The 17,858-nt window shown below is 46.4% G+C and overlaps 2 protein-coding genes across 5 annotated transcripts in view; one reads left to right on the plus strand and one right to left on the minus strand.

Moving 5' to 3' along the window:
* LOC108929377 (glutaminase kidney isoform, mitochondrial-like) overlaps nt 1-4,410 on the plus strand; it is a 30,968-nt gene extending 26,558 nt beyond the window's left edge. For all 3 annotated transcript variants that reach the window (XM_018743861.2, XM_018743871.2, XM_029256685.1), the window contains 4 exons: nt 2,123-2,184; nt 2,277-2,353; nt 2,545-2,608; nt 2,923-4,410. In XM_018743861.2, coding sequence (XP_018599377.1) covers nt 2,123-2,184; nt 2,277-2,353; nt 2,545-2,608; nt 2,923-3,070 — 351 coding nt within the window. In that variant the 3' untranslated portion in view covers nt 3,071-4,410. The remainder of the gene's footprint in view (nt 1-2,122; nt 2,185-2,276; nt 2,354-2,544; nt 2,609-2,922) is intronic.
* Nucleotides 4,411-4,554: 144 nt separating this feature from the next.
* Nucleotides 4,555-17,787, minus strand: LOC108929360 (signal transducer and activator of transcription 1-like). 2 transcript variants are annotated; one of them, XM_018743833.2, is made up of 24 exons: nt 17,659-17,787; nt 16,466-16,597; nt 16,150-16,294; nt 15,309-15,404; nt 15,083-15,172; nt 14,652-14,730; nt 14,290-14,381; nt 11,396-11,547; nt 9,562-9,720; nt 9,060-9,152; nt 8,905-8,964; nt 8,790-8,819; nt 8,619-8,709; nt 8,488-8,529; nt 8,324-8,407; nt 8,130-8,228; nt 7,866-8,001; nt 7,653-7,708; nt 7,476-7,567; nt 6,309-6,448; nt 5,731-5,919; nt 5,343-5,418; nt 5,098-5,194; nt 4,555-4,794 (listed from the first exon to the last, which is right to left on the minus strand). In XM_018743833.2, the coding sequence occupies exons 2-24, from the start codon at nt 16,591-16,593 to the stop codon at nt 4,771-4,773; spliced, it is 2,250 nt and encodes a 749-aa protein (XP_018599349.1). In that variant the 5' UTR covers nt 16,594-16,597; nt 17,659-17,787; the 3' UTR covers nt 4,555-4,770. The 2 variants fall into 2 exon arrangements, with proteins under 2 accessions (XP_018599349.1, XP_018599341.1); XM_018743825.2 differs by having other exon boundaries at nt 14,290-14,384.
* Between the last annotated feature and the right edge of the window lie 71 nt (nt 17,788-17,858).

Raw genomic sequence — 17,858 nt, forward strand, 5'->3', positions numbered from 1 at the left:
TGGAAGTGGGGTCTAGCAGCTCGCCTCTTTTCCCGGTGTGTGTGCGCTGTGTGAATGGTCAGGGGACAATAAATCAGTTGTTTGCTTTTTCTTCTTGCATTTCACAATAGGTGCACTTGCAGAGCTGTTACACTTCAACGTTTAGGAAGGTGTTAATGTACATGACTGAATTAGCTCTTCCAGAATGAGTCACTAACACACTTTTAACATGTTCATTATAGAGTATATCGTGTTGCCCTCACAGGACTGATGTTGAGCTCGATCAAAGCAGTATTTAACCCATTTAAGTGTAAATATGTAAAACCGAGATTCCACTGGACATTCGCACTGCTTTGTTGAAACAAGAAACATTAATTGCTTTGTTGGCTCTTATTTGAATGTGTTTGTTCAACGAAAGGGGACCAACACGAGGGGCTTTGACTCCTTATTATCCCACACTGGTGAAGCTGAGCGCCAGACACAAGACACCATTTGCGTGCAGCGCGATGCGAATGTCTGACTGCAGATGTTTGAACGATTCCACAGGCTCTGTGTAAAATGCCTTCACACACTCCCATATGTAAACATGATTGTTCTTGTCTGTTTCCCTTCATTTTGTCCTTCCAGCATGTCTGTTTTTATATGCTTTAATAAATTCATTTAAATCCCACTTATCATTTTATGCTCATTTTGTTCCACTGACCCCTTCGTTGTTGTGACTGTCATCCAAACCAGTGTGTCCTGCAGAAACTTCTGCTCTTTCAGTTCTTGTCTAAAGGAGGAATTCCACGTTTCCTTTTTGTGGGACTAACGGTCCCTAACTGTTGCGTTTACCGCGACTCGGATGTTCCGAGTTCTGTTTTTACTCTTTGGACGTGTCGTTTTTGTTTTCCCCGTACAGAGAGGACTTTAACATGTTTCCTGGAGATGTGTGAACAGACCCACAAGGTGTTTTGCTGTCCACACTGTTTTCGTTTGGTGTAGGATCAGCAGTTACTTATAAATGTGCTCCAAAAAAACATGGCTCTATTAAAAGAATGCTAAACTGGAGCAAGTTGGGCAATTCCGGTTTTAAAAGCTTTGTGATGCCCTCTGGCCTGCAAAGTGTCACGGGAAACATCTCCTCCTCCACTCGTTTTCTCCTTCACCGGTTTCTGCTCATACGTGTTAATGGACGTGTTCAAGGTCACGCTTCACCTGCATCTGTTTGCTCTACTCTGAAGGCCACACAGGGTGAACTACACTGCAAAGTACTCGCACCTGTAAGGCTGGAAAAGCCTTTATAATACACCTGGTTTGTAACTTTTTATTTTTGCTGCTGGATCACTGTGCTTGTCTGTGGTTTCACTAAGCTTCATTGTGTTTACTCTGTTTCTTTTCTCCACGGAGTACTATCTTGTCTCGCAACTCTGCTCGCCTGCAATTGGCTCATTTAGTGGTTAACCGCCTGACCAGAACAGTGTGGCTTCTCTTCCTCAGAAGTGTCTCCAGAATTAACTGCAACATTTTCCTAGATATTAATTTGCAGAAAAGCAGCTAAATGAACAGAGAACAGTGGGTGTGTGATGTGAGCGAGGTGCAGAGGAGGAAGTTGTGATGTTTCCCAGCTGTCGCTACTTTAATTACAGGTCCTAGACGGATGACCAGGGGCTCCATAGTCTCTTGTTTTATTGAATTTTTTGCAACAGTGATGAGCTCCTGACACGTTACCTCAGGCTCTTTCCTCGTTCATCTCGCCCCTAGTGGTGAACTCGTGCATTTGCTGAACGATTGTTTCGCCGTCCCACGCTGCGTTTGAATTTGAAATGGAAAAAGTATTTAAACTATAATGTAGCGGGAAGATTTTAAAATGCTTGCAGGTGGAGGGTGGAAGAGGAGACAAAGCAGGTGATTCAGGGTAAAGATCTCCACCAAACCACTGGCTGAAAAACAAGAGTCTAGAGGAAATACTGAAGGTCCTTTGTGCAACTTTGGGATCTCCATGTCCTGCTGGGTAGTGGCAACATGTGTTTGCTAGAGATTAGCATGGGGGGGCAGTTTGGCACAATGTTGCTGAGCAGGAGGAGCTTCCTGTCGAACCCGTGTCTGCCGGCCGGTGGTCTCTCCGCGGTTGTGTGATGTTGTGCGTGTCGCCCCCTTGCAGGTGAAGTCTGTCATCAACCTGCTGTTTGCCGCTTACACAGGGGACGTGTCTGCGTTGAGGAGGTAAGTGCCCCCCCCTTCCCCCTTCAAACTCGGTCCCGTGTTCATGGGCGGCAGTGCTCGTGCGTGACTCGGGTCCTGTACTTTCTCTGCAGGTTCGCCTTGTCTTCTATGGACATGGAGCAGAGGGACTACGACTCGAGAACAGCTCTGCATGTGGCCGCTGCTGAGGGTACGACTCCCCCCAAATCGGTCTTCTGCAGATTTCTCAGATGGCATCACTTCTGTCACTGCCCTTTGATGGTTAAGCTCCTAAAATACTGTTCACAATTCAAGTGTGGTCCACATTTTTTTTTTTTTTTTTTTTTAAACCTACTCGTGTGTGTGTGTGTGTGTGTGTGTGTGTTTGTTCTCCATTCACAGGACACACTGAGGTTGTTCGCTTCCTGCTGGAGGCCTGCAAGGTGAACCCAGTACCCAGGGACAGGTGAGGAGGCCGAGTTCAGACTTCTTATCCACCAATACATACACTTTGGCTTTTTTAACGGGTTTAACAAGAGAATATTATCATATGAAAACTTGAACTGATGTCTTTGTGTTTGACACACACACACACACACACACACACACACACACACACACACACACACACACACACACACACACACACAGAGAGAGACAGTATGGGGTCAGAAGGCATATTCTGAAGTGCTGGATACTGGGAAAACTAGCTGTTAGGGTAGCTGGACAACAGCAGGACTTTGTCGTGATTGTAAGTCGTGTGTGTGTGTGGCCGTCCAGGTGGGGCAACACACCGATGGATGAGGCGGTGCACTTTGGCCACCACGATGTTGTGACCATCCTTCAGGACTATCACAACAAGTACAGCCCTGCGGAGAGCACGACGGACAAGGAGACGGCCGAGAAGAACCTGGACGGCCTGCTGTAGAGCTCTGGGGGGTGATGGGGAGCTCATTGCCATCGCCCTCCTCTCTTCTCAAAGCTGGACAGAAAGATGCTCTTAGGATGTTCATGTGCTGCATTCGGTGGGAAAAAAGTTATCTTTCAGGATGAAGACTTCAGAACTTTGTCCTTGTTGCCCAGTGACAGTAATTTATTCCCCCCCCCCCAAAGCTGTAGAGAACCAGCTGTGTAAGTAACACAGTTTTCTATGTGTAAGAGTGTATAAAATTGTTATATGCTTATGCATACAAATGTAAATTTTAGATTAATTTCTTGTGTTCCTTTAAGTCAAGCCGTGTTGATTCCCTGTGGTTTTGATGTAATGGAGTTGTCGTGTGTGTGTGTGTGTGTGTGTGTGGATCACGGGGTGACTCCAGTGTACTTTAGGGCTGGTTTTTCTAACGCAGCCAGACACTCCACCGGAGGAGGCCGTCTTACTTTCGTCAGGTGATTCTGAACCAAAGCGGGTCCACTCTTTACCCAGAGTGTTGCGTTTTACCAGAGAGGTGACACTAATGTGAAGGACCTCGAACATGTTGCTCCCACACTAAATTGACACGGATCCCATGCGCGTGCTGTTGGAACATGATTTTTCTCTCCGTGTTTCTGTTCACAGCTGCTTCGGCAGAGCTTTGCACAGCTGTTCTGCATATGCTATTTGAACGGCCAGTTCAATCGGATTCTTTATTTTTCCTTGTGGTCTCAGTTCTCTTACGGTGGAATAGCACAAAAGTCAGGACAAATAGCACTAGCAATAAAAAAGATGAACCCTGCAGTTTGGGACAGATGCTGCTGTTGTGTGACTGGTGCGTTCAGGGTATCGATACTGTCAAACGTAGCAACTTCACGTCCGTGCGGGGATACAGGTGAGTTTTACAGCATTACCAGCGAGTACCAGTATTACTGCCTACTCACTGTTTGTATTCAAATATTTTTTGCTCGTGATCTCGGGCATTTTTTGTTTCCCTCCAGTCCACCCCACGAAAAGCAGGCACAAAGTGAGTAGGTGCAACATTCGGTTGAAAAGGGTTTTTCTGTAAATCTGAGCGAGCTTCAGGTCACCACTGGCTCAGATAGTGTAGCAATACTGGAGGACAGCAGGTCTAATCCCTTGGAAAATGGCAGCCAAGGGCCAGTTTGGCCACATGGATCAAGGAGAAGTGTACACGAGTTTCTCTGTGGGTGTGTGTCACGTAAACAGCCCTCCTGCTGTCCATTCCATCCATGTTCAATGGTGTGTTCAACAGGTAGCAGTTGCTCAGACATACAGTGTTGTGTGTTTGTTCTGCCAGCTGTGTGTTGGGCTTATTCTGGGGCTGTTGACTGGCATTGTGATGTTTGTCCTCCTCCTCTGTCTCCACTCAGCTGGACTTTTCTGCACTGTGTGTTAACACCACTGTTAAATAAAGTGGTTGATTACAACAATTTCTTCTAGGGTGTATAATGAAAACATGAAAAGTTTTGTCATTATAGTAAACAGGACACAAGTTTAGTCATGAGCACAAGCGGGTGAAATGCAACTAATTTAAAAATGCTTTCATAAGTACATGAGCAGACATCATGGGTAAAAGGAGAACAACACAGGGCTGATGGGAAACGACGATGCGCTCAGCCGCACTCTTTATGCCTTTTGTACAGCGGGGGGAGCTCTGGTGGTCCAGCGGTTGCTTTGCTCCAGGTGGGTGATTAGCTCTGGAATGCAGTGGACATCTGTAGAGAAAACATTCAGGAATAAGGTCTTTTACACACATCCAGGAACATGATGGGGGGGGCAGACTTCCTGTTCACTTTAGTTACAAGTAAAAACCAAGACAGATTTACTTCCCATTTCTGCTTCACCCAGACAGCCTTTGAACATGAGAGAACAGGAAATGACATGTGCACAAGCGGCCGGCTGTGACATGAACACTTGAGATGGTCGATAAGGCCATGGTTCAGTGAAGCGACAGGAAACCCCGGGGGGGGGGGGGCACAGGTTCGTAACAGGACCTGGACGAATTGCGTCCCACCTACCGCAGTATCCATATCCGTTGGGTGGATGAGCCGCGACAGGGCGCCAAAATCCTCCGGGCACAGGGGCATTATGGCATCCTGGAGGCGTGACGGATGCCTGGGGAAGGCACCAATGCGGGTTACACCACAGCCAGAAGACTGGCAAATATGTACGCACGCACACCTTGGACGAAAACAAGTGTGCCAGTCAACACGCCACTGGAATGGGACCATTGCCATGCCCACCTCCAGGTAGAGCTACTCACACTTCGGAGACGGAGATGAGCGCCGTCCTCCAATAGCCGTTCTGAGTGGCGCTCTCTGTGTCCATGGGCTCTGATGCTGAGCAGCGACACACATCATCATCATCATCAACAACAATATGTCTTAACTCATTAATTTGACACTTTTCTCCAAAGCAGCTTACAATGCTACCTACACTGATTGGCCCATTTGTACAGCAGGGTAATTTCTAGTGAACTGAGTACAGTGAGGTACTGCAGAGCAGTACAGAGTCCAAAGCTTTTCAAAGGACAAGTATGCAAATGTATTGTGGGATACAAATGTGCAACTTTGATAAATGTCTAAGTGGAACAGATCTCAAGTAAGAGCTTAAGCACCATCCGAACAGAGCCTCTTTTGGGCGGGACTTACGGTCCGGGGGCCTGCTGTAGTAGTTCCCAAAGGCGCTGTCCTTGGGGATGTCGGGATACAGGAAGCGCAGCGGGTTTTCTGGAATGTTCTCGGCCGCCATGACTTTGTAGTTGCGTAGGATGTCGGGGAAGGAGACGACGGTGAGCTCCTTCTTCGTGTAGGGCTCCACGGCATGGAACAGGGGTTCGTCTGCGCGCACACACACACACACACACACACAGCAGGGTTTTAGACTCCACATTAACACACGTCCCTCCATTTAGCCCATGGGGGAGGGGGACTGTCTGATGCCTCCGCAGAGTAGAGTAAATGTTTAAGAGTTCCCAGTAGAGCAGGTCCACAATAAAGCGTGAGCTTTCGCAGAACTGTTATATATATACACACTTATTAACTTGACCTTAAAAAAAAATAAACATTACTCACTTCTGGGGCAGCAGGTGTGGAGCATCAACAGGGTACCATTCCTAGTTCAACATTTACTGCTAGACAGACAAACATCTCAACGGGGTCACGTGACGCCGTAGTGGGAGGAGCAAGAGCACTACGCCCAGGGAAGGACGGTATCCAGAAGGGCTCACCATTAACGGAACGCTCCACCCAGGTGAAGGTGATGGCGCCTTCGCGGCTGCTCTCGCTGAAGCGCAGCAGGAAGGTGCCGGGGGCTTTGTCCTTCAGCAGCATCCGCTCGCGCTCCTTGCTCACGAAGCCCATGATGAACCTGGGCCAATACAGCAGACGGCAACCGTGACCAAAGAACGGGTGTTCACGGCATCCATGCGCTCACGGCAGTCAGACGACCACGCAACACCAGAAATCGTTATCTAACGAAAGTTCTGTTGCAGTCACTTCTCTGTATGTACGGTTCATCCTCTCATGACCGCACCAACGGGCCAAGGGGGACCCATACCATCATGACTGACCACTCATTCCCATGTATCATACACGTGACCTTTAAAAATTGTTGACACAACAGTAATCTTATACATAAATACAATGACACACACCGGGGACATGTAAACAGTAGCCCCGCTCAAAGCTCCACCCACAGGGGTTCCTTCCCAATTCTGCATTCAATAAAATATTTTATGTGTGCTGTATTTACTGTGGGAGGCGTGGTGGCGCAGTGGGTTGGACCGGGTTCTGCTCTCTGGTGGGTCTGGGGTTTGAGTCCCACTTGTGGTGCCTTGCGACGGACTGGCGTCCCGTCCTGGGTGTGTCCCCTCCCCCTCCGGCCTTACGCCGTGTTGCCAGGTTAGGCTCCGGTTCCCCGCGACCCCGTATGGGACAAGCGGTTCAGATAATGTGTGTGTGTGTGTGTGTGTGTGTGTGTGTGTGTGTGTGTGTATTTACTGTTGTATTCTTGCAAATCATATGAAATATTGAAATTTTTTTTCAACAAATTGGGTCTCATTTTGCTCAATATCCCCCCACTGGGGAGAACAATGTCTTCAATGAGAGAGAGGAGCAACTCCTTCCAAGTTCTTTATCGCTAAGCAAATATTTTATGTACTGACAGCTGTTTTTTGAAAACCACTTTAAATACTGAAATAAAGTGATTTCTTAGCATTTTAGGTATCAGTTTACTAACTCTTCAATTCTAGAAAATGCTTTTAAAAAACAACATTGCGATGCACTGGACTGTGGTCACTGCGGTCTGCGGTGTCCCGACACGGGGGGGGGCGTCTTGTGCTCTTCAACTAGGAAACATCTCATCGAGTTTTGTCTCTCCCTGGAGATCATCTCACCCATCATTCCACAGCTGTAGCAGATGCTTCTTGATGAGTTCCAGGATGCCTTCCATCCACAGCCAGAAAGGGAAGTTCTTCTCATTGAGGTTCTGCTTCAACAGACACAACGTTGCCTTATCAAAAGCGCCCAAATAAGAGTAAAGACATCGGTGAAAAGGGCAGATGAAGGCCCACCTTGCAAAACTTGGTCCAGGGGATAAGGCCATCGGGATTCCCAGCAGCCTCTCGACCTGTGGAATCAGAACCACGCTCCTCAGAACCTGGGGACACTTGCTGGATCACTACCTACAACGAAGCTCAGCTACTGTGTATAAGGTGAAATGAGACTTTTAGGAGGGCGTGGAGTTTGACTTGGACGATAACTTCCTCACCATTTCCCAGACTCACCCAGCAGCTTGTCTCCCAGCATGCTCAGCTGCTCAGAGTTGAGGCCCCGCTTGGTGATGGAGGAGAACTGCCAACTGAGGACCTCGGACAGCTGGCTCCAGCACACTGGAGGGGGGTTCAGGAAGAACGAGAGATTCTACCCCAGAGGAGGAAAGAGAGGGAAATCTAAACTTGGGCGCTGAACCCAATGTGTCTGCGAACGCGAAGGAATTTCCTCATGGAAACTTCAGGTTCCACAGTCCAGGGTGTAGCAGCTCCACTCACCTTGGTATCAGTGTTTAGCATGTTGTACCACAGGATGGAGGCCCATCCGCTGGGCATCTGGCTCACATTGGAGATCACCACCACCGGAAGGGAGGTTATCTGAGGTGTGGACACAGACGGAGTGCTGAGGAATGTCCGACGAGCCAACGGCTCAAGGGGACAGGAGTGTGGTCAGTGGGGTGCGGCAGACCTACCTCTAGGTCAACGGTGAGGCCCGGCTGACACAACCTGGTCTCGAAACTGATGGAGTGGAGCTCTTCCGTCACGATGAGTGGTCCCTGAAGCGAGAGAATCCATGAAGTCTTGGTCCCTAATGGTAGCCCACCACAGTAAACAATGCGGCCGACCCATTTTTCACCTCATTAGTCCTGATCCCGGCTGCCTTACAGTCTTTCAGTTGCTGTCAAGAAGAAAAGACGGAACATGGAAAAGCCACATCAGCCGAAAGAAACCAGCTCAAGTCACTGACCACTAATAAAAGGTTTCTACCAAATGACGGAACTCTGCTGCCAAACTGCCGTTGGACTCCTCCATGTTCATCACTTTGGTGTTGGTGCCAAGCATGTTGAACTTGCGGAAGCTACAACCAAACACAGGACCATCCTGGTTAAAGCAGAAGCTTAAAGTAGTCAAAAGCATTTCAGCGAGGTACTACCATACCCTTTCACTGTGTTCTTCTCCGTTACATCCCTGAAAAACAACAGACACCTGACATCAGAGCCATGGGACGGTGTAGGTAGAAGATGTTGTACAGGCGATGGTGTGACGCACTCACTTGTCAATGGAAGCCTTGACTCTGAGCTGGTAGTTCAGTTCCTGCAGCTTGACCAGGAGCCTGAGGGTAAAAAGTGGTCACAAAGTGGTACAACAACAAACCAGGCTACATCGTAAATAAATTCTTTATATCCAGGTGACATGAGGTGGACCTACCTGAGCTTGACGGTGAACTGCACTCCGGTCTTCAACACCAGAGGTCTCTGAGGGTTTGTGGGCATGCAAGGCTGTCTCTCTACCACCAAGGAGCTGAAATAACATGAGGGACATGAGGGATACCTTCGCACGACCTCATCAAAGCTACAGTGTGCCGTTCCCCTCAAATATCACTATTCCCACATCCTTTCTCTGGCCTACAACTCATTTCATTTCCCTCACTGCCATTGCTGACCGTCCTTTCATCACTGAAGCCTCTATAGCTGGACCTCTCTCTCAGACAGCCGAGGTTATGTGGCCTTCTACAGTGGCTGATAGCACTTCCTCTCTAAGGTTGGTTGAGGAACCGGATGCAAGGATGGAAGCAAAATAAATGTTAAAATGTGCTGTCTTAACCATGTGGTTTCCCGTGATGTGAGACCAGAACACAGCAGATCCCAACTACGTCAAGACAACCCAACAGAAGGAAGGAGGCAGCGGTGCGAGGGAAGCACGTCCTCACTTGACGATGAGGTTCTTAAAGAGTGAGATGGCACGATCCTCCAAGAAGCTCTTCTTCTGGGTGATGGGGTCGTTCTCATACGTGTACTTCTGCTCCAGTTCCTGGAGCTTCTTCAACTGCTGCCGAACCTGCTGCAGGCTCTCGGCCACCGCGGTGAACCTGCGGGACACGTGGGAGGGTCAGCACTGTCACACGTGCTTTTCTCAGGTGTTTTTCTCGCAGCTGGTTAACTGTTCTTACATCCTCCTTTCGGTTCCAGTCAGCAGCGCACATTTCCCACTACAATTTGTTCCCACTGCCATTTTAACATAGGGTCTCCCAACTCTTTGCCATGTACATGGGCTCCTCCTGTTACAAATGGTCATTACTAATTTTTAAAGATACTAACAGTTTCCAGTTAATTTATTTGGGATTAATTATTATTCACTCATCGAATTTGTAATATTTCTGTACAGCTAAGCAAACGCACCCTGTGTTTGCAATAGAAGGCAGTATTGAGTGCTGAAAAAGAATAGTGGGATCACCTTAATTAGCGCATTTATTTCATTTTCTAGATACTTTTAACATCATGTCACTATCATTAGTGCCTTTCAGTAAAACAGTCCGGTGTTAAACTGTATGTTTGCATGTTTCTTAATCTAGAATGCCCAGGAGAGGTGGGGTGGGGGGGCAACCACTGGCCATTGGACCCCCAGAGGATTTTTCTCCCTCGATTTTCATTTGGGAGTTTCTGTTACTTTCCTCCATGGCCAGCAGGCATACTTATAGCTCTATAAAAGTACTACATTATGGTAGTCATTAGTCAACTGTCTTCTTTGTTTCTTATCTGATGTATTTGTTTTTCTTGTCTTATGGCTGTGTTAAAGCCCTCTGCGTCACTGCGTGAGAAGAGCACTCTATAAAAGTAAATTGAACTGAATCTTCAGAAATGTGTAATTATGTTTTTTTAATTATTTTTTTTCCACATGTCTGTTTTTTAAGATTTGCATGTTTCCAGACCAAGCCATTAGTTGCTAGATAAATACACCCAAATATAACAGGAGTATGGGACTGCCTTAATTCAGTTCAGTTCTGCAGTGTTTACAGCTCATACTTGGTATTCTTGATTGTCGGTGATCAATAACAAGGCGAGGAATGCTGCACGTTTATGGGATAAATCAGTGAACAACTGGCATTGAATACAAGTTTGTGGAGAGGTGTTTTTATTTCAATAAAAATATTTAACAATAGTGGGGTGCGGTGGTGCAGTGGGTTGGACCGCAGTCCTGCTCTCCCGTGGGTCTGGGGTTCGAGTCCCGCTTGGGGTGCCTTGCGACGGACTGGCGTCCCGTCCTGGGTGTGTCCCCTCCCCCTCTGGCCTTACGCCCTGTGTTACCGGGTAGGCTCCGGTTCCCCGTGACCCTGTATGGGACAAGCGGTTCTGAAAATGTGTGTGTGTGTGTGTATTTAACAATATAACTTAATAAAAAAATGACAGTGATTTTATTTTACTTATGTATTATAGCACTATGAAGACTTTCATAAAATGTAACCTGCGAATAAATGAAGGAGGGTCAGGATTACTAACGACAACTGAAAGTGACTTCAGAGTTGCAAAAATGAAACAAGTTACAAACATACTCCTTGTCCCAGTTGTGGTCATAAGGTGAGGAGCTGCTGTATTGTCAATTGATACTACAGTGTAAATAAAAACAGCTGCACCCATGGGGGCAGGACTGGGAAACCCCATCTTAACACAAAGCAACAAAGAGGCTTTTATGGATATGCTCTGTGTAAGGAACCTGGAACACACTCTCTCATGAGAGAGTAAGTCAGCCCGCCTCGAGACTCTCACCATGTCTGCAGCTGGTCCAGGCAGGCATTGGGTGGGCCGCCAATGCAGGCAAACTGCTGCCTCCGCTTCCACTCGGGAAGCTTGTCCTTGATCAGGTCGTACTGGATCTGCTCGGCCAGGTTGAGCACTTCTGCCATCTGGCGCACCACTTCCTATCATGTGGAACAAACAGGGAACAATTTGATCCAACCAGTTCAAGGTTTCTGAACAGGACCAGAGTGTACAGTCCCGAGAAGAAGTTTGCAAACCTTTCAGACTATCTGGATTTCTGCATGAAGGGCTCCTAAAATGTGATCTCATCTTCATTTAATACAGAATAATAAACAAAAGTCTAATTTAACAAGCAACACACACACAGAGCATTTCATACTGCCATATCCTTGCTGAAAAAATAATTTACATAATCAAGGTCAGTAGTACTGCATGGAACCTCCTCCATTTGCAGTAACCACTACAAAACACTTCCTGTAGCTGCAAGGCGATTACAAAGTATTGTGGCCCATTCCCTGTACAAAACTGTTTCGGTTCCAGTATATTTTTTAGACATCTTGCTTAAACGGCCTCCTTCAGCTCAGGCCATAGCATCGCAGTGGGTTTGAGGTCAGGAGTCTGACGACCATTCTAAAGTCTGGAATATCTTCTGTTTGAGCCACTCCGCTGTTGACTTACACCTGTGTTTTGGATCATTATTACGTTGCATGATCCAGCTTCTTTTGAGTCTTAGATGACAGACAGACACCCTGACATTCTACCCTGGAATTTCCTAATACAACTTGGAATTCTTTGATCCCTCAATTATTGCAAGTCTTTCAGCCCACGAGACAGCAAAGCAGCCTCATGTCATTATTCTCCATCCACCATGCTTCACAGATGAATGAGCTTCTGGTGTTGCTATAGAGCATTTTCTTTTCTCCAAATGTTACACCGTGTTATAATTTCTGTCCCATCGGGCTACAGGAAATTATTCTGGTAGTGCTGTGGAACATCCAGGTGATTTTTTAGCAAACTTGAGACAGGCAAAGATTTTAGAAGTATTTTCCTCCATGGTAACTACATATGAACGGTACTCTTGTTCAGTATTACAGTAAACTCATGAACACAGATGTTATGAAGAGCAAGAAATGTTTACAGATTTTAGTTGTCACCCTAGGGTTCTTTGTCACCTGTATGAGGACTGTACCCTTAGATTAATCTTTGTAGGGCAGCCACTTCTAAGGAAAGTAGTAATTGTGCTGAATTTCTTCCACTAACATTTATTCATTTAGCTGATGCTTTTCTCCCAAGTGACTTACAGTGTTAAGGTTACAACTATTTACCCATTTATACTGCTGGGTAATTTTACTGGAGCAATTTTAGGCTAAGTACCTTGCTCAAGGGTACTAAAGCTGGAGGTTTGACCTTTGGATGCAAAGGTAGTAGCTCTAACCACTATGCCACCGGCTGTCCCTGTCCATTTGTAAACTTTCTGCATGTCTGTGGACTGGTGGAGGCCAAAGTCTTTAGACAATGTTTTGTAAACCTTTCCACTGTTATAAGCGTCAACAGATCTCTAAGGTCTTCCGAAATCTCCTTTTTTGGGCCAGATTGCATATCAATAGAATTCTGTTAAGAACAGTTGAATCAAAACTGTGTGGTTTTTCTATGGCAGTGCAGATAATACCCACACATGAACTGATCAAAACTCCTGACTTATTGCTTGGAAAACCTGACTCCAGTTACTCTCTTTTAAAGGTATTACCATAGCAATTCACAAACTTTTTTCATTAACACCCAGATTATTTAAACTATTTGTTCAATAATGAGATGGTAGTGTAAAATATTGTGTGTTTTTTGCTAAATAGGGCTGTCTTTGTTTATTGTTACAACTTGGATGAAGATCACATCACATTTTAGAAGCCACTCATAGAGAAATCTAGGCAATTCCAAAAGCTTCACAACTTACTTCCTACAACTGTATGTCAAAATTGTGTATCTCAAGACATAATTGCAAACTGAGCTGTCAAATTTCATCTGATGCCTTTGAACAGCTGGCCAATTACAATCGGATTCTTTATGAGAGGAAACCGTGCTCAAGTAGAAGTATGCAGCTCCCTGTGAATAAATACTGGTGGAAATCACAGTATGTGATAAACTGACTGAACTTGAAGAATCACATGTCTGTATCTAGAGCGCTCCTTCTGTTGGAATGATCCAAATTTGTATTGTTTCCCGAGACGTACGTCATGTTGGAGAGAAGCATCTACTAAAGGAACAAATGTAAATGTCAAGTCACACAACGAGAGATGTGCTTAAAAACACAGCAGCATGAGCCCCTGTCAGTCTAACTCTTGAGAACTTGCTAGCACAAGTATGAAGAAAAACAGGATCACGGCACATTTTAAACCGCGCCTTTCCTCAACTCATGCATACGCAAGAAAACAAAGCAGTTTTATGACAGATTTCAATGTTTATGCTCATTCGAAAAACACAGCCATTAGTCATTAAGTGCAACTGGACACAATCTTTTATTTCTATATTTAATTCCAAAGATGGTGCTTGGGATACTAACTAATTTAAACAGAAATGGCCACTTCAAGCTTTCAAGTTTAGATACTTTTACTGATAGTTACTGTGACGAGCTCACTTCTATGTGCAACTTGACTTTGAACCAGAGATCAGGCTTTCTGCTGCTGTGTTCCTCAGCTACACAACATATTGCCCATCAAAAGAATTTTTTTTTTTTTTTTTTTAATATTTAATACCTCAGAATTGAATTTGAACTGGAGCAGCAATATAGCCGTGGACTCTTGCCCCAGACCCAAACACAAAGCACTTGGACACAAGGAAGAGGTAAGGAGTCCACAACAGAGCTCTTGGCGGGCACATCACTGATGTGGACCTTAACAGTCTCCTACCTCACGCTTCACACTTAGCTTGAGGAACATCTCTCGGATGACCATCTCCTCATGCCTGATCTCCCTCTGGTTCGTCATGTTGAGATCATGCTCTGCTACGTACAGCAGGATCAGCCATGAATGGGAAAAGGAAACCGATTCATTGGAAAAGAAAAGAAAAGAAAAAAAAAGAAAAAGAAAAAAAAAAACCACTACAGCAGAACAAAGCAAAGGCCATCAAAGGCTGTCAACAAAAAGCAATCATCCAGTAATGAGAAAAGACACTAGAAGCCCTGTGGATGGATGAGGAGGAACACACGTCCCTCATAAAGAACACATTTGTCACCTGGCCCAGATTCCTCCCCAGCATTTGCCTCTCTCACCTCTGCTCTGCAGCGTCTTGTGCTTGAAGTCGTGTTCATCTTGCAAGTCCTCGAGTGATTTTATCTTCTGCTCTGTTTCCTGGCGAGGGGGAGAGGAACATGAACGCAATTCCACCAGCACTGCAATGCACAACCCCAAGAGCAAAGCTTCTAGTCCGTCGAGTCAAAGCAGCTGCGTGGATGCAACCCAGACAGCGCCATTTTGTACCATACTTCAGTTGAATAACGTCTGCAGTCAAAGTCTCAATGACATATCTGCGTAACAAGTGAAATGAACACAACAGCATGTCTACTTGCGTAGTGTTTGTTTGTGTATATAAACACCACGCCAGATGCATCTTGTGATCCAGAACTTGATAAGAAAAACAATGAATAAAAGCGATCCGGATACCACATGGTAAGTCAATGGCAGCACCCAGGTCATACTCCACCTGAACTTTGTTCTTAATGTATTTAACTTTGTTATCCATCTCCTTCTGCTTCTCGACCACCACGCTGTTCAGGGTGTTTCCCACAGCTTCCTGACAAGAACACAAGCAACACCGTTGAGCACATGTGGACCCTACTGGACCAGCGCCATCAGCGAGGCCAAGATGGCCCTTCAAACACGCTCTGAGAGCACACGCGTTTCCCTTGCTGCCGATAAAATGGTGGCACCTCTGTGTTCTTGGCCAATGCCAGAATCTTCTTCTCCTCCTTCAGGTATCTACAGATGATCATGGCCATGTGCACAGGGTCCTCCTGGAAGTGGTCCTGTGAAGAAAGGCACCTCACATTACTGAGTCTGCACAGGTGCTCAGCGGTATAGCTGCATCGCTTGTAATTGTCACGCAAAAAAACTGGATGTTTACAGTGGTGCTGGGGGTAATGCCCTGCTTCAGTGGCATCCTTACAAGGCTAGAACTAATAGCCAGTTTCTCTACCAACTGACCACTAGTAAACATACCCAAATGCACAAAGTGCAACAAACACCTGTCACTTCTGAATAAAATCATGTTAAAGACCTCTGAGAATGTATGTGTTTGAAAAAAACAACAGCAAAGGAAAATTTTGTTTAGATCAGAGAGGGGGAGTTTGTCACAGTTTGGGACACAGGATCAAAAAAAAAAATCACATCCCAATTGTCGTCCAGGCATTAGTGTAACCTGGACAAGCAAATCCCTTCAACGGTAACACACTAATTTAACTCACTGGTACAAAGCATTAAAAGCTATGCACAGAAGGGAATAGCTCACGTTTCCACTAAAGTCATCAGCAGAAATGTATGGATTACTGGATAAAATGCATTCTGCATAACAAGATGTTCTCTATTTTTGATAAGCGTGGATAGTACTGCGCCAGGGATCCTGTTTCATAGAACCTCAGAAATATAACATGGCATGAGAGATGAAAAACCAGAGTGGCTCCAGAGTGCTGGTCATCGTGGAGTGACAGAGCCCTCAGCGAGCGGTTCAAGTCTGTGTCCCACGGCACAAAGCGAGCCCCGGGAAATACACACCTGTAGGTTCCGCTTGATTTTTCGGATGTTGTGCTGCAGCAAGAAGTTGTTCTCCAGCGCAAAGCGACTGTACTGGTCGTCCAGTTGGGCCAGCAGGTCATGGAACCGCACCGTTGCCAGGGAGACATTGCCAGACACAAACTCCCTAGCAAGGGGTGGATGGTGGAGAGAAAGAGAGAAAGAGCACCAGCCATGTAAAGCTCAACTGCCTTCAGAGATGAAGCAGAAACGCAAACGGCCAACATAGGGGTGGCGTGAAGGGTGTAAGGGATGAGGGAAAGAGGATCTGCAGAAGAACTACAGACAAGCAGCGCACCAGTCGTGGCTCTCTATCCACTGGCTCAGGTACTGGCGGATCTCCATGGGGAACGTGTCATCGTACAGCTGGTCCAGTTGCTCCAGGTACTTGGAGTCCAGCTGCTGTAGTTGGTACCACTGTGACATCCTCCTGAGGGGCGAATCACACACAGATCACACCTCGTTCGACACGTTTTTTCCCATCGGCCATTGGAGCATTCGTCAACGGAACAGTTCGACAGCTCTACGGTCACCGCGATACAGAATGTTTAAAAATGTTGTCGTCGGTCATTGCTGTTCGCCTTCAACGAACACGATCAGCGGTGTGTCGGGGGGTGGGGGTCAAAGGGCTCTGACCCTATAATTGAGACACTTGAGCACAGTCGCAAACCAAACGCAGGGCTGAATGCACCTGGCTGACAGACCAGAGTACGACGCCTTTTCCTTCATCACTTCAGGTACAGGAAGCGCTTTTACCCCACCGCTCTAAGAGTATACAACACTCACCAATGTGCCACCTTTAGTAACTAGAGTTGGACTGCTCCTCCCAAGCACATTGGTAAATTACACTGCCACTTTAAGCATTCTCATTCTCTCATTCTGAGTTCTCTGGCTGTCAACTGGTATTTATTGTTCTTAGCATTACTCATTGTCATTGTTATTGTTATTGTTTTGTGCAGTATTTCCGTTGTTTATGACCATAGTATGTGGAGAAGCATTCAAGAAGAATTTCATGATACTTCTTCTTGTACACCGCACTTGTACCTAGGATGACAATAATCTTGAAACATGAAGTTCATGATGAACTCTATAATATAGCGGCCAGCTCTGAGTGGTCACGTGCTCTGTGACGCGACACTTCGTTAACCCCCCTCCTCCCCACAGACCCCCACAGACGGGCATATATTAAATATTTTTATTTAGAGAACGTGACGTGTTGCTGTTTCCCACAAAATCATGTTCCGTTTGTTATAAACGTTGCCTTAATGTTCGCCTCAAGTTCATTAATGTCGGTTACCTACGTTTATGTTACTTACTGTAGCGAGCGTTACAACTTAGTTAGTAGTCACTGACAGTGAAGCAGCCACAGGAAACTTCAGGTTCACGGCGCCTCATCGCATCGCGGCGCGGCGCGCGGAGCTGCTGCCCTCGCGCTTCCAGCGCCACAGACAAAGAAAGCGACATATGTGGGTGAAAGTCGAACGCGCTCACCTTTACTGTAAACGGTGAGGAACCTGACAGAGCCCAGAGCTCCCAGTGTGTCCCGAGTCACCAGCGTCACCAGTTTTACCAGGTTCGCGGTGTCACTTCCTCCAGCGGCGAGCGCACTCTCAAGTCTGCAAGCATTTTCCCGTAGTTCGTCGCTCTAAGACTGACACGTCTTTTTTCCAATGAAAATGTCCATCGCCGGG

The sequence above is a fragment of the Scleropages formosus genome, chromosome 12 (genome assembly GCF_900964775.1).
Source record: "Scleropages formosus chromosome 12, fSclFor1.1, whole genome shotgun sequence".
NCBI classification, from domain to species: Eukaryota; Metazoa; Chordata; class Actinopteri; order Osteoglossiformes; family Osteoglossidae; genus Scleropages; species Scleropages formosus.

What these genes read in the sequence shown, in the direction of transcription:
- LOC108929360 (XM_018743825.2), bottom strand. Translation starts at nt 16,593, where the DNA reads ATGTCACAGTGGTACCAACTACAGCAGCTGGACTCCAAGTACCTGGAG. An exon ending in TTTAAGAACCTCATCGTCAA is followed by an intron (nt 9,153 to 9,561) that starts GTGAGGACGTGC and finishes ATGTTATTTCAG; the next exon opens with CTCCTTGGTGGTAGAGAGAC. An exon ending in CCGGGATCAGGACTAATGAG is followed by an intron (nt 8,408 to 8,487) that starts GTGAAAAATGGG and finishes CTCTCGCTTCAG; the next exon opens with GGACCACTCATCGTGACGGA.